At 45.2% G+C, this 15772-nt stretch overlaps 1 protein-coding gene across 1 annotated transcript in view; it reads right to left on the reverse strand.

Annotated features, from left to right (window-relative positions):
• Positions 1-384: 384 nt before the first annotated feature.
• Positions 385-15772, reverse strand: part of MBTPS1 (membrane bound transcription factor peptidase, site 1) — a 297566-nt gene continuing 282178 nt past the window's right edge. The window contains exon 23 of the mRNA XM_029608668.1: positions 385-1222. Within this exon, the coding sequence (XP_029464528.1) occupies positions 1026-1222 (197 nt within the window). The 3' untranslated portion in view covers positions 385-1025. The remainder of the gene's footprint in view (positions 1223-15772) is intronic.

Genomic DNA, 15772 nt, shown 5'->3' on the forward strand with positions numbered 1-15772 from the left:
TTTAAAAGCTAAGAGGATTCTCTCATTTGTTTAAAGTCGAGGATTTTGCATTATGTTTATGTTAAGTGCTTCCTTTAGGTTTAAGCCAGTATCCTTTTTCATTAAGGGAATCTCCTGCTTGGTACTGGAAACCCTACATGCTAATATAACAGTTTATCAGTCATACTACTATAGATAAATTAGGAGCTACAGAATGGAAGCATGAAAGACTGTTCCTTCCTAGGTTCGTCATGCAAATAAAGACTGCCGCAACTGCACCCTCATCTCTGCATCTTATGCTCATCAGCCCCATGGTTCATGGATTTATTTATTTTTATTAGAATTTCCACAACGGAAATGTAACAGTTTTAGTGCCAAAGTCTGACCTGTCAGCCACAAAGCATAAAAAAAGTAATTTTGCAGGTTGTTTTTCAGCTTCATATAATATAAATTTATTGAAAATTTGATCCACCAAAGATGAAAACATGACCAAAAATTACATAAACTTCATGATAGTTGACATTTATAAAAATAAATGTGTCAATTTCTCTTAAAAATTTTCACGTCTCTTTTTTTGTATGGGATACTAATCAAATTTCCATTTCCTCCCACGATTATTTATTAGAAAACTGCATTCTATCCAATTTTTAAAAAAAATTTCCACTCATGTAGCCAAGTCCTTAAAATTTCTCTCTTCTTCCCTTCATTCCCCATCCCCCCCAACAATAAATACAGAAGATAGTTTTTAACACATTTGTTTGGTCATTTAAAAATAAAATAAAGTGTTATTTCCTTTTCAGGACATGTAGTCTCAATGCAGTCTTTAAAACCTGTCAATGTCTTTGGTGAGTTTAAGCTGCTTAAAGTTTGGAGTTATTTACATTCAATTACTGACCACGTCTTTCATCAAAAGCCAAAGTCCCCGGGTGACGACACGTATGCCCTGCCTTTGGAGCCCCCTTCTACACGAAGTCATCATTTGGATGGCCTTGCTGCCCTCTCGTGCAGTCGGCATCGGTGCGCTGTCTTTGGCAAGGCCTGCTCAGTCAGACAGAAGGAGTCTTTGGTGGGTAGAACTGCTGCACAAGCTGGGGCCGCTTGATCCTTGCTTTCCGTCTCTTCGGCTTGCTCTTCACTTTATTTATCTGCACCACAAAGAAAGCCAGTACTACCATAGCACCAAGGAAAGCAAAGACTGGAATTGTCTGTCCCACATCTTGGTTATAGCGGCCAGGCATTATACCTTTAAAGAAAAGGGGGGAGGGGGAAGAATATCATTTAATCACATTTCTGTTTGCATTTACAGCACTTGTATTTCTTTTATCCAATGCCATTTGATCATACCCATAACACTTCAACAAGCTTACATTATATCTGACAGTCTACAGACAGCTAAATGCCACTGAAGAAAAAAAATGATTTTCAGATGGCAAACTATTTCATGACTTTAATAAATATTTTATTTCATTATTTATTATATACATTACTCTATATTCCACTCAGTGCAACTCTAGCTGTTCTGAGTGAAATCACAATAAAAAAAAAAAAAATCAAACATAGAAATTCAAAACATGAAACATCTAAATATTAAAATTCAAAATATATCTCATGACAAAACAAAAATTCACAAAATAACACACACACACACAAAACAGGTCACAGTATTAAAACAACAAAAAGACTAAAATAAAACCATGCAGCACAGATGAAACATTTAATAGTCTGCCCAGCAAAAATAAAAAGGGGTATGCCTGCTCAAACAGGTGGATTTTCAGTTTCTTCTTGAAATTTTTCAAACCTACTTCACCCTTAATTTCATCTGGAAAAGCATTCTACAGAACATGCCATCACTAAAAATGCAAGTTTATGAAAAGATTGACGCCTACACATATTTGATGAGATGGGGGTTAAAAATAACAGTGTCTTTAAATACCCAGGTTCATCTTCTTACAATGCTTTAAAGATCAGCACTAATAATTTGAAGTGTAGATGGAAAACCACTGGAAGCCAATGAAGGCCTTTCAAGTAATGCATAATATTGTCATTGCACTGCCATCCAGTGATCAACCTAGCTGCAGAATTCTGCATTATCTACACAGCATTTGGGAAGCCCAACTTATGGAGTACTGCAGAAGTCCAGATGACTTAAAACAAATGTTTGAACAACAATACGAAAGTCTGTCTTGGATAAAACATACTTAAATCGCTGGGCAAGAAGCAGTTTGAAAATGGCAGTATTTTTAAACATTGCACTACTTTGTGGCACAAATGATAAAGAAGAATCAATAATTTATGTATTTGTTATTTATTTATTTTTATAGACCAACATTCGATCTCAATCGAGATATCACACCGGTTTACATTCAGGTACTGTAGGTATTTCCCTATCCCCAGAGGGCTTACAATCTACGTTTTTGTACCTGAGGCAATGGAGGGTAAAGTGACTTGCCCAAGGTCACAAGGAGTGACAGTGGGACTCGAACCCTGGTCTCCTGGTTCATAGTCCACTGCTCTAACCAGTAGGCTATTCCTCCACTCCTGTGTGCAGCTCTGTTCACCCATCTCAAAAGATATAGCAAAACTAGAAAAGGTGCAGAGGATAATGACAAAAATAACAAAGAGAATGGAACATCTCTCCTATGATCAGAGGCTTCGCAAGCTAAGGCTCTTCAGCTTGGAAAAGAGACAGCTGAGATGGAACATGACAGAAGTTTATAAAATCATTAGTAGGGTGGAACTGGTAAATAAAGGATTGCTATTTGCCCTTCAAATAATACTAAAACAAGGGGATGCTCCATGAAATTAACAACCAGCAGATTCAAAACAAATTGTAGAAAGCATTTTTTCACTCAGTGCTTCATCAAGCTGTGGAATCAAGGTGACTAGCATAACGGAATTTATTATTTATTTATTTATTTTGTTTAAGTTCTTTTAATATACCGATGCTCAAGACAAGTCAAGGGAGGTAATAGGGAGAGGGGAGATAGACGGTGCTGGAAGAAGACAGTATCTTCAGCGGTATGCTTGAGTGAATAGCCAGGTTTTCAGTTTTTTTCTGAAGGAGAGCTGGCATTTTTCGTGGCGTAGATCAGGGGGGAGTGAGTTCCAGTGATGTGGTCCGGCCATGGAAAGAGTTTGTTTTTTAATGGAGTTGTGTATAGTGGATTTGTTAGGGGGTACCTGGAGGGTGACTCTGTAAGCGGATCTGATTGGTCTTGATGAGGCGTGGAGATCAAGAGGAATGGTAAGTTGAAGTGAAGATTGCTGATATATGGTTTTGTGAATGATGGTCAGTGTCTTGAAGAGTATTCTGTAGTGGATGGGTAGCCAGTGTAGAGATTTTAAGATCGGAGTGATGTGGTCTCTGCGACGGGTATTTGTGAGGATCCTGGCTGCTGCGTTTTGCAGCATCTGTAGAGGTTTAGTGGAGGAGGCAGGGAGACCGAGTAGTAGCGCGTTGCAGTAATCGATCTTTGAGAACAATATGGCTTGAAGGACTGCACGGTAGTCATGAAAGTGTAGGATGGGTCTCATCTGTTTTAGGATCTGTAGCTTGAAGAAGCCTTCTTTAGTGGTGGCGTTGATGAATTTTTTGAAGCTCATTCTAGAATCCAGTATGGTCCCCAGGTCTCACCTAGTTTGTTATTGGTATCATGGCGGTGCTGGTGATATGGTTATTATCGTTGGGGGAAATGACCAGGAGTTCGGTTTTTGATGTATTGAGAATCAGATCGAGACTGGTGAGAAGGAGATTGATAGCGTGAAGGCAGCTGTTCCAAAAGTTTATGGTGTTGGAGATGGTGTCCTTGATGGGAATAAGGATCTGCACGTCATCGGCATATATAAAGTGGGTAAGGTTGAGGTTATTGAGTAATTGGCATAGGGGGAGTAGATATATGTTAAATAAGGTAGGGGAAAGGGAGGAACCTTGGGGTACTCCTTGTTTGGATGGAACGGGGGGGGGGGGGATTCTTTGTTCGATATTTTTACTTTGTAGTGTCTGTTGCTTAGGAAGGATTTTAGCCAGAGGAGTGCAGAGCCTGAGATGCCAATATCCATCAGGCAGTTGATGAGTATAGTGTGATTTACAGTGTCGAATGCCGTGGAGATGTCGAGCAGAGCTAGCAGGTAAGATTTTCCATTGTCTAGTCCCATTAGGATGTTTTCAGTTAACGAAAGTAGGAGAGATTCTGTGTTTCGTCCTTTTCTGAATTGGGAAGGAAAAAGAATGTTGTGGGTGTCAAGGTAGTCTGTGAGTCGAGTGTTTACTAGTTTTTCCATTAGCTTGGCTACGAAAGGTAAGTTGGCAATGGGCCGGAAATTTATAGGGTTAGCCGGGTCCAAGTTTGTTTTTTTCAGTAAGGGTTTTATAGAAGCGGTTTTTTATGCATCCGGGACCGATCCTTGAATGAGGGAACAGTTTATGATGTCTGCCAGCGGTTTGGCAATGGTGTTCGGGATTGTGAGCAGGAGTTTAGTAGGTATTTGGTCTATAGGGTGTGAAGAAGGCTTCATTTTCTTGATAATAGACTCAATTTCCAAGGATGAGGTGGGATCAAAAGATTCTAGAGATTGATTGTGGATCTTAGTAGAGTAGTTTTGGCTATTTGGAGGCTAGGTGTTTGGAGTGGTGTTGGATGATGTCAGAAGCGTAAGTAGGTTTTTTATTTTGTTGTCAAAGAAGGCTGCCAGCTCTGAGGATTTGTTTAGTGCTTCTTCTTCCGGGATGATTGGAGGAACAGGGGAGAGGTAAGGGCTGCTACATAGGAGAAGAGTGTTTTAGGGTCGTATAGGAAGGTCGTATATTAAGGACGGCAACTCAGCTCACTAACATTATATTCATGCTTTTTTCAAATTAAGAATGTATTAGTATGCATTCATCCCTCAAACCCCCAGTACAATCTGTCATCAGTGCCAACGTTACTTCAAGCGTACACATAACAGGAACGTAAACGTGGATACCATCTGTACATATCTTCCAGCGAACACCAAAAGAGGCAACCACCTTCCCCAACGAATATAGATATTAAAACGCGCAGCAGAATACACAGATCCTATTTCTACTGAATGGGAGATGCTGTCATCAATTCTCACTCGTTGCACAACTGACAAAAAGGATTCATACTTGCAGAGAACCAATTCCCCCTTGCTAATTGATTCAAGGCAAATCAGTAAGATCTTATGACTTTGGGGCAGATTTTAAAACCTGCGCATGGGTGCAGATTTGTTCGCGCAGACGCGCGCACGTTATAAAATCCAGGGTCGGTGCGCGCAAGGGGGTGCACAATTGTGCAACTTGCGCGCGCCGAGCCGCACAGCCTGCCCCGAAATCAGAGTGGCCTCGGAGGGAACTTTCCTTCTGCCCCCCCCCCCCCCCCCGCACCTTCCCCTCCCTAACCCACCCCCCAGCCCTACCTAGAACCCCCCCCCACCTTTGTTGAAGAAGTTACGCTTGCCTCCCAGCAGACGTAACTTACGCGCACCGGCAGACCCGCGATCCCAGGCCCTGCCCCACGCCGCGGACCGCCCACGCCCTGCCCCTTTTTGCAAGCCCCGGGACATATGCGCGTCCCGGGGCTTGTGCGCGCTGACGAGCCTATGCAAAATAGGCTCGGCGCACGCAGGGGTTTTTATTTTAAGGTTAGGCGCGTAACCCTTTTAAAATCCGCCCCTTAATGTATCAAAGCAGCACAAGGAGTCAAGCACAGAGACCACTAAGATCTCAGTGATCTGCCCTAAACCCACATTGATGCATAGCCAGCACATCAACATCCAAAACCTCCTAAAACTGATGTGTGCCATTTTTCAAGGATTTTAGAAAGGGAAGGTTAATTAGAAATTGGCTGGTAGCTGGCCATATCAGAAACTTCTAAACAGGCTGAACAACTTCCATTTTTTCCAACCTTTCTTTATTGATTTTTATTCACCTAGAATAAACTCCAAGCTGCATTAGCTTATCGAACAAGTTACAAGGTTAAACAATCATTCACAATCAGATTTCCAAGTAAATAAAAGATAAGCATACTAATACACCAAATAATGTTATTTACGAGCAAATTTCCACTTCTTAATCTAGTCAGTAAAACCTTAATCCCTAACCCCATCTTCCCTCCTCTTAAACAACCACCTTGATTTTACTTCATCTATTATATTTCTGAAGATTTTCCATGCTTTCACACAGTGAAGATCAAATTTCTGGCTTGTGGAGACAGTGAAAGCAGATGTCCAGCAAGAACTCTTGTTTCCTAACCGGAAGCAACTTAGCTGTCAACATTTCGTAAGTAAGAAATTTATGCAAGTGCAGTTTCCACTGAATCAGTTTTGATCTCCCGACGCACACATCGGGGGGGGGGACTTGCCCTGCACTTGGCACCAGGGAGGTAAAAATGCTTCCCTGCCCCCCCCCCCCCCTTTTCCCTTGCGAGGCTCCGAACACAGCGCCATGTTATCGGCAGCGTCCGGGCACCAGCCCAGCGCTACGTCTTAAGCCGGGCAGCTGCGATTGTTCCATCGCAAGGAGGGAGGGGGTGGAATGCTGCTACAGAAGCACCAGTCAAATAAATGCAAGAGGGACATTTCACTGGGATACATATATGGCCACAGCTTTCTTGAGTAACAAATATACAGCAAATACCTAAGTACCCGAGCCATAACAGGTAAGTCTACTATGATACTCACTGGGAGGCAGAGCCAGCCACTGCCAAACAAGGCCCTGTCCTTCAGCGAGGTATCCTCAGTGGGCATTTCTGGTCACCCACGGCTCCCAAGCAAGGTGAATGCTCAACTGAATGGAGCATCTGTTCTGGCGCTGCACCGGGGCCATCTCGGCCCTGGCTAAAGCCAGCCTCCCTTCACAGATAGCTAACTAGATAACTGCCTACGATGTACTGTTTCTAATCAGAAAACCCTCTCCCGCCTCTGGCACCCTCGCCATAGGCCAGATAGTTCTAAGCCTGCCCAGGACCTTCACTTCAAACACCACTGCAGCCCCCAGCGATCGCTCCTAGTGATATCTCCTAGTAATAACCTGTGCAGGGCTCGTGTCCAAGCATTTAAGAACAAGCCCTGCACCATGTCACATTCAACACAAAGCCAGTCATGTCTGATGTGCAGACCCCCATGATGCTCAACAAAGTTCCCAATTTTCTTGTTTAGCTTTGGCATCAAGCGCCCCTCAAAGCCACGAATCCCGGAACCAGTGACATAGGATGATTTTGGACCATACAATGTCACTCCTCATTTCGTCTAGGAGTAATCTGCCTGGGATGGCCCCCAGATCATTGCCCCCCAGATGAATACTGAGCACCTCGGGAGGGGGTGCCAACCTGGCCAGTTGACGCTTTAGAAGGGGGATGAGCTGACTCCATCGCATGAAAACTTCGCAAGCAGCAAAACCCAGGTGTAAACCAGCGGCACCTTTCTTGGCCTATTGCTCAGTTCAATATGCGAATGAATGTCCTGCAATCCAAACCATCTGCTGTCGCTGAGGAAAACCTAGAATGATACAGCTGTTAGTGCATTTACAAGCATATTCTTTCCCACCCAAGCACCCCTCCTGGTCCAGGTTGCAATCCTATTAAGGTGTAGGACAGGTAAGTGGGTGAGTGCCACCTGCCAACATGCTGTATGGCAGAGCCTGGGAAACCAGAAGCCGCAGCACTTGCAGCTCCAATCCAGAAAAAGTGCGTTTCAAACAGCTCTGCCCATACTAGACGCCTCCAGGGCACATCTCAAAATGGCATTGAATTGGTATCTATTCAGCAGGAGATAAGTGGCGTGGACCAAGAACTGTAATGCTCCTACTGGTCAGAGTGCAACATAATGCAAGGCATTTGCAATAGAGCATGTGAGCAATTCCAGGACTGGCGCCAGCACTATTGACGATTCGTGCCCCAATTAGTCTGTTTTGGAATGCCTAATTCGCAATGAGAGAACACCTTCTTTGATCGAAATGGCACTGGTCCAAAGGCCAGAGCCTTCAAGTCTGTGGCTGGCCGCAGCGACCGGCTCACTTATACTTAGGGCAGTGAAGAAAGCAATGGAGAATTTTGCGTGGAATAAAGCTACTTCAAATTGGTCAGCGACTACAGACAAAAGAACCCTCCACAAAGCCAGGAAATGCCCATGCAGGATTGGCCTGCGCCTGTTAGGAACCCCAGGTTTCACTCTGGCCCAGCCAGATATGACTTGCCTCATCACGAAGTTCCTGATCGGATTGGGCCAACCCTGCATTTTGGCGAAAAATGCATATCCCATCAAGTTGGCCTGGATCATGCCCCAGGATGTGCCTTGCTGCTGAGCTTGCACTATCTATTCCACTATCTTATGCAGCAGTTGGTGGTTTGTGGCATTCAGGAAGTCTTTGACCTCTTTGAAGCCCTTCAGGTATGCCCGCCAGGTAGATGGTGCAAATGATTGTCACAGCAGGTTGAATGTGTCCTTGCTCCAGAAATGTGCCAGAATGGGCATCACAGACTTCTCGGCATCCAGAACCAGTCTTCAGAAGTCTTCCTAATTGCAATGAGAAATATAGTCTTCAATCTCGTTGCACAGCTCAGGGATATGTTTTGCCCACGCCAACACATTTAACTGAAAGCATTTCAAGACCCTTAGGAGCTCTGTAAAAGGTGTGCATTTGGCAGCCTGCCGATTATCTGCACCACAGTTATGTTATCATACCAAAATACTACCTTCTGGTTGGCCAAATTCTTGCCCCAAACATACGACAACACCAACACCAGAAACAACTCCAGGTATGTAATCCTTGATGTGATTCACGATGCTACCCAGCACCTTGGCCATGTTTCAGTGCACCGGGTTCCTTGACAGTAAAGGCCGAAGCCTATGCCTCCTGATGATTCTGAAAATATCTCCAAATCATAGCTAGATACTGGGGGGGGGGGGGGGGGGGGGGGGGGGGCAGCTATGCTACTGTGCCATTGGATTCTAGGAATTTCTGCCAGACCATCAGATCCTCCCATACAGCCTGCGTTACCCTCAATCGATGGTTTTTCTTTATGTAATGGGATGGTACAAAAATAAGCCTACGCAAAAACGCCTTGCCCATAGGGATCACTCTTCAGGCAAATGCCAAGCACTCAACAAGGGACTGAGCAAATGCTAGGGTCAATTTGTGGGACTGCTGGGTGAAGTGAACGAGTTCAGACAGCTTCTGGATCTTGTTGGCTGGTAGCCTAAATACCATACCAGCGGAGTCCAGATCAATGCCAAGAAATGCAAGCACCCTGGCTGGCAGTTCTAGTTTATCCGCAGACAATGGTACTCCCGGTTTGTAAGTCATTTTTTTGAAAGCTGCTAAACAAGATCAAACACACACCAGAACTGCAGGTCCAATGAACAGAAAGTTGTCCAGGCATGTATTATGCTCGTTAAGCCTGTGCGCCATGCCAGCTCCCAATGCAGGAAGGTGCTAAAAGCCTCAAAGCAGGCAAAGGAAATTGAGCAGCCATCAGCATACATCTATCAAAATAGTAAGCACTTTCAAAGTAAAACCCCTACAAGGGAAGCTGGCTGGGTGCACAGGCAATAACCGAAAGGCAGACTCAATATCAGCTTCAGCCATAAGGGCCCCCTCCCCACAGTCACGTAAAATGCCAAGTGCTATGTCAAACAAAGCTATGCACATCTCAGGTGGAATAAAATTTTATATCTGCAATCCTGTGTGGAACACCCTCCTTTATTAAATTGCCAACTGGCTTCAGCAACTGCTTGCGTCACCCGCCCTAGACCCTGAGAATTACCCTAGGAACGAAAGGAACTGTTGCCTGGCTGAGCATCCATACTCCTGGCTGTCATGTGCATGAGCCAAAGTTCCACAGCATGAGAGCCCCAGGACATACTAGGGGTGTCAGCCATCCTTTCCCTGAATCTCTCATCACAGTTTAGCCAGGCAAAGACCCCTAATAAGTAGTGTGAGCACTCATGATGGTGTCCAGGTAGGACCACATCACCATGTGCTGTGAAGGATCTACCCGACCAACTATGGATGCCAAACGGGCAAAAGGTTGCACCCAATTATTCAGGTTCCTCAGTACTCGCTTGGCACCAGAAGGTGGCTTGTGTCTCCAATGACTCCTTCTTGTGAACTCTCCTTTCCTATGTCCCTCCAACAAGCTAAATATGCAGTGCTGGAGGGAGAATGGAACACCCTGCCACAATTGCTTGGTGGTGTCCAGCACTGGCAACCCGGAGGAAGCTGGAGCACATCAGGAGCCCATGGCCACTGAAGAAGCATGTGAACCTGAAGAGGACTCAGAGGAGGTACTCTGACTGCCTGACGAGTTGGAATGGCGAGAGTGCCTCCTACTCCTCTGCTTATACTTGCATCCTTTCCTCTTGCCTTCTTCCTATGAATTAGTAGCACCGTCACCCACGCTCACCTCAGCTACATTTGCCTGCGCAAACGACCCAGAAATCATTGCTGTATCATTTAGAGACTCGCCTTCCGGCATCAGAGCCATTGTCAGTGGGTCAACAGGCTGCGCCGACATCACCTCCATAGGTGGGGTGACTTCTGATTCAACTGCTGGACCTGGAAATGCTGCTCCGGACGCAGGAAGATCCTGAGCTGGGGGAGGGGGAGGGGGTGCATAGGTGGCATTGCAGGAGAAGCATTGGTTTGCTATGCATGTACTGCAAAGCTAGATGGAACCTGCAGATGAAAAGGTAAGGGGCCCCTATACCTGAAGTGCTTCTGTAGTGAGGCTGAAACCATGCTGTCCGTGCACCCGGCCAAGAAACCGGAGCAGACCCATACTGCCAGCTCTGGACTTGCGTATTTGGGAAAAAAATAAGACGGTCCGGCACACCATCTGGGAGGTCCCGCTTTCACCGGTCTCCAAGGGTAAGGGTAGCTAATTGGCTGGGCGCCCCCAGCCGGGTGCCACCCACTCCCTGACAGGGTGAAGTTGCCAGGGTGGGACGAGGCATGATCCCCTGCAGGTGGTTGCCGTATGTTAGGCTGTAAAGCTGGCCTGTGGGACCGGGGGTCGCCAACACCACCCATGGGCACCCACTCACCGTAAGGCCCTAATCCGAAACCCTCCGCTGTGCAGCTCCCATCAGGACATGATCCACCTCTGGCTGGCACGGATGGTGTGTTAACTGGTTTAGACACACCTCTCTCTCTTTTTTTTTTATCTCTTTATTTATAAGTTGTAATCAATATACAAAACAATATATTTGAAAAGAAAAATAGAGAGCATACATATTGTAATTTCAATTTAAGAAGAAAATTTAACATAATATAGTAAAAAGTAAAAATGTATACTAACAAGTTTAGACCCAAGGGGTAGGGGGAAATGTGACTACCATGGGGCATTGCAGAAATAAGAAATTTTACTAAACACAACGATTGAGGGCAGCCAAGCAGCGCATTACCTAATCATTACAATTCCACATTAGCATAGGTAATAGATACCACAATATTACGTTTAGAGTTCAAAAAATTCTCAAATGTAGTGGGTCAAAAAAAAAGAAAAAAACGTGAAGAGCGCAAAGTTACCAAACATTTACAAGGAAAACGCACTATGCAAGTAGCCCCTAAAGTTAGGGCTGCAGATTTCATTGCCAAAAACTACGTTCCTGTTAGCTCTTGATATATCCGGAAACATCCACATTTTTTGACCTTTGAAAAGAACGTCCTTATTAAGGAAATACAAATGAAAGATGTTATTCCGATCTTGCATAAAAACAAAGTCACCATCAAGGTTGCACGACATATAACGTTCCCTTCCTCTGAATTCTCCAGGAAATCTGTTAAAATTAGTAGGAACCTCCACCACAGTGTTGCCCCTGAACTTTTAGGAATAGACAGGAACATTTTTTTTCTATTGGAGGTAATGCAATTTCTGGTATTAACAAAACTTCCTTCAGATAAGTAGTGAATAAATCAGCAGGTGCCATCAGAGGAATCTGAGGAAAATTAAGAATACTCAAATTCAAAGACCTTAAAGAATTTTCAAAGTTTTCAATTCTACATGAGGTAGAAGAAAGGTCTTTGATAATATTAACTTGCACTTCTTGTACTTTCTTCAAAGATGTCTCTCTTTCAGATGCTTTCTTTTCCAAGGAATTTAAATGGAGCTCTTGAGTCTGAAATTGGTTATGCAAATCAGTGGTCATAGATACTAAAGATGAAACTGACTTATTAATCAACATCATTACTGTCCACAAACTTTCCAGAGTTATAACAGGGGGTTTCATCAGAGAAGCAAGATCGCCTGAGCCCACAAGGGGGACCTAATGAAGAAACAGCAGAAACTTTGGGACTTACTTCAAAGGATCCACCAGTCAAGGAAGAGTGCACAACCAAACTCTCTGCATACAATGGCGCTTCCCGGGACTCCTGCATCACTCCCATCGACCTCCGCAGCCGAACCTGCTCCGGGTTAGCAGGAGGAGGACAGCAGAAGACAAGGCCACCTGATGATCCTGTAGTTTCCGAAAAAGAGTCCAGGAAAATGGCGGCGTCTTCAGGATAGTGCCGCCAATACAAGGGTAGATGCAAGCTCCGAAACTGTGATCTGACAAAGGGTAGCCGATGATTCTACAGGCTTACCCTTCTTAATGGGTCCTTTGTGTTTACCCATCACAAAGAACAAGTTTCAGGAAATATATTCCAATAAAAAGCAAAAGGCCACAGGAACAACTCCGGTCAGTTACTGCTTGGCAGCAGCCATCTTGGTTTCCCCCACACCTCCCTTTTTGTGACCTTGCGCCCATTCCTACTCATGGGGGTAACAGTGGGCCATGCATTCTCTAATTCCTCAAGAGGTGGTGCGGCTGAAGCAGCCTTCCCTTTCCGGGATGGATGGCGAGTGGGGGCTTTCTTTGCACCAGGTATTTCAACTGCTAAAGGCAAGCAGCCCAGGAAGGTGAACAGACTGCAGGTCAGAGCCTACGAACCAGTAACAAAGCCCCAAGTAACCAATCAAATAAATCTTACATTTAAATTTAACAGTGCAAACCACTGCCACAGAACAAGGTGAACCTTTCTAAATAGAATTTTTTTTTTCAGCCAGGATGATATTGAAGGACTCAAAGACTTGTTTAAGGATGGACCCCATCCGACTAATATGCACATCCTTCAAGGCCGCTCCTCTCTCCACTGAAATAGTTGTTCACTTCGAGATGGCACAGGCCAGTGCATCCACCAAATACTCTCTCACTGCTGGATCCAATGAGTACTCTAACGTTTGTCTCCTATTTTAAAACTTGGTTCTGGGCGCCTCCAATCAAGGTCAATCAACTCCATGGAGGCTTTCCGTAGGGAAATCAGACTGGACCAAGGAATCAGGATCCTCTCCATGTCGTCCAGGTCCCTGCCAGGGATACCTTTGGTGAGGTGAGGCGAGGCATGTCTCAAAGTTGTCGATAGTTCTTACCCGTTGAGTTTTCATCTGGACAGGGGCCAGAGTGAGGTAGCAGACTGCACCTGTACGAAGGCTTGAAGGCCCTGGAAAAATAATTCAATCCAAGAGAAGGCAGCAGGGCCCACACACCTAGCCCAGGAAGTAGTGGGATAGGTGCCGCTGAATTTCCCTCTCCCATGGATGGCCCAGTCCTGGGGCAGTAAGATCTAAGGTACTTCCAGTTAAGGCTGTGGCTAACCCATCATCTGAATGGGAGGAGCCGGGTTTAGCAATGTCCAAGGAAGCCAACTTTCCTTGGGCTTCCTCACAGTGCTGACACAGGTTGGAATTCGGGTCAGGCTGATACAACAAGCAGCACTTAGGTTTCTTGGTTGCCGGTGACACTGACGGCAGTAACTCTGTGTTACAATCAGCTGGAGCTTAAAAAATTATATGCACACAAATTTAGAGCACTTAAATGGGGTGCGGCGAGGCACACACTCGGTCCGTGCGCTAAGCTTTTCCTGTGTGCACTTATGACATTGTGCCCTTAAGTATGCGCTGACATTATGCGCATAGCACGTATGCTTTCTAAGCTATGCGCACAAGTACACACTGATGTAAATTACACAAAGTTTTCAGAGTTGTGCACGTAAGTACGTGCTGACGTTTTATGCACAGCCGACGCCCTGTGCCTAAAGATGTCCTATGTAGGACAGTACAACACATATAGCAATGCGTGCAAGATAGCACCGATGAGGCAGACCGCGCGGAATGCCTAATGCGGGACCTAGCCCACCCAGGGCTGCTCAACCCGCTCGGAGGCCCGATTCCCCTTACCCTCCCCCCCTCGGGAGCAGGAACAACTTTGGTACTGCGCGCCGAACATGGAGACCGGAGGAAACCTACTGGATGTCCCTCCAATTGTCTCTAGATTGCTAAATTGTTTTGTTTTTTTTTAAACTTACCTGGGCTCAGCGCTTACTGGCTGAGTACACAGACAGTCTCCGGCTGCGGGGGGAGAGGGCTTTGGCTGTCGTCACCGCTGCACTCAGCATCCTGCACCCACTGCCTTTCAGCTGCTTCAGCAGCACAGTCCACGCCGGGAACTGGCTACTGGACCAAGGCACACCTCTGAGGGATCTCGGAAATCACCTCAGGAATTCTCAACTGGGGGAGGGACCTTTAGGTATCACCACAGGAGAGTGGGACTCAATCTTTCTCCAATTTAGAAGTAGAAATTTCTTCCTCCAAAGGGTACAGCGATCCCGACAGGGAAAGCACGTCCACATCTACTAGGAGACGGAGAGATACTGACGGGCTGGGGTGTATCTAAGGTGATGTCAGCTTTGAAACCAGACTCCGCCTCCATCTGCTAGCAGGGGAGCGTATAACCAATTGGTCCTGAGTTCATCTGGCTACAAGCCAGGAAATAAATAAATAAACATGATAGAAACATTTAAATACCTCCAGGAATAAATGCACTGGAGGTGGTTTCTTTCAATGGAAAGGAGATTCTGGAATGAGGTGGGTTTATAGGATGGGGCTTGACTCCAGAGTATTCTAAGAAAATATTTCTGGAGGTGGTGGATAGAAGGACCATATCAGAATTCAAAAAAACATGAGATAAGCACAGAAGATCTCTAAGGGATAGGAAGGGACTATAGAGCTGAGTGGCAGACTAGATGGGCTGTATGGTCTTAATCTGCTGTCATGTTCTATGTTCCTATTTATGTGCATAAATCATGTTTTATGCAAACACAATTTTATGTACACATTTTTGAGTTAGCAGGTTTTGGGGTTTGTTTTTTTTACCTCCTGATGTATTTGCATAACATTAACTTACTGCATTAGGAGTTAACTCAATTTTTACTGTGCAAGTGAAGAAAATGTGGGTAACCCCCACACGGAGAAGCAGTTACTACCTTCAAAAGACGTCTCACGTGCAGTAACTACACTTAATAGAAGGCACAGGTGTAACCTGCATGCAGCAGCAATTATTACTTTTGATAGAAGGCATGGGGGAGATAACTTACATGGAGCAGTAATTATTACCCAAGATTTGGGTCTTCATCTGCTTTCATTTACTATCAGGTCTATCCAGTACCGAGCGGTAGGAAGAGCTGCGTTAGTGCCTACGGCACCCGCGGTTACCGCCTGCACAGTGCAGCTCACCTACCGCTCGATCCTGAACACTAATTTTATTTAAATGTAAACCGCGTCCGAAAAGCCTTAGACCCGCGCAACCCATTTTACTGTATAGAGCGCCTATACAGTATCCTGGGTGCGCGGGCCTAAGGCTTCATGCCACGCTGGTATCTGTCATTTCAAATGTCATTTGAAATGACAGATACCAGGAAGCGAAAAAACCAAAAGCAAAAAGTCGCTTCGCCGCTTCACTCTTCCCTCCTCCCAGAGCA

This window comes from Rhinatrema bivittatum, chromosome 7 (assembly GCF_901001135.1).
Source record: "Rhinatrema bivittatum chromosome 7, aRhiBiv1.1, whole genome shotgun sequence".
NCBI classification, from domain to species: domain Eukaryota; kingdom Metazoa; phylum Chordata; class Amphibia; order Gymnophiona; family Rhinatrematidae; genus Rhinatrema; species Rhinatrema bivittatum.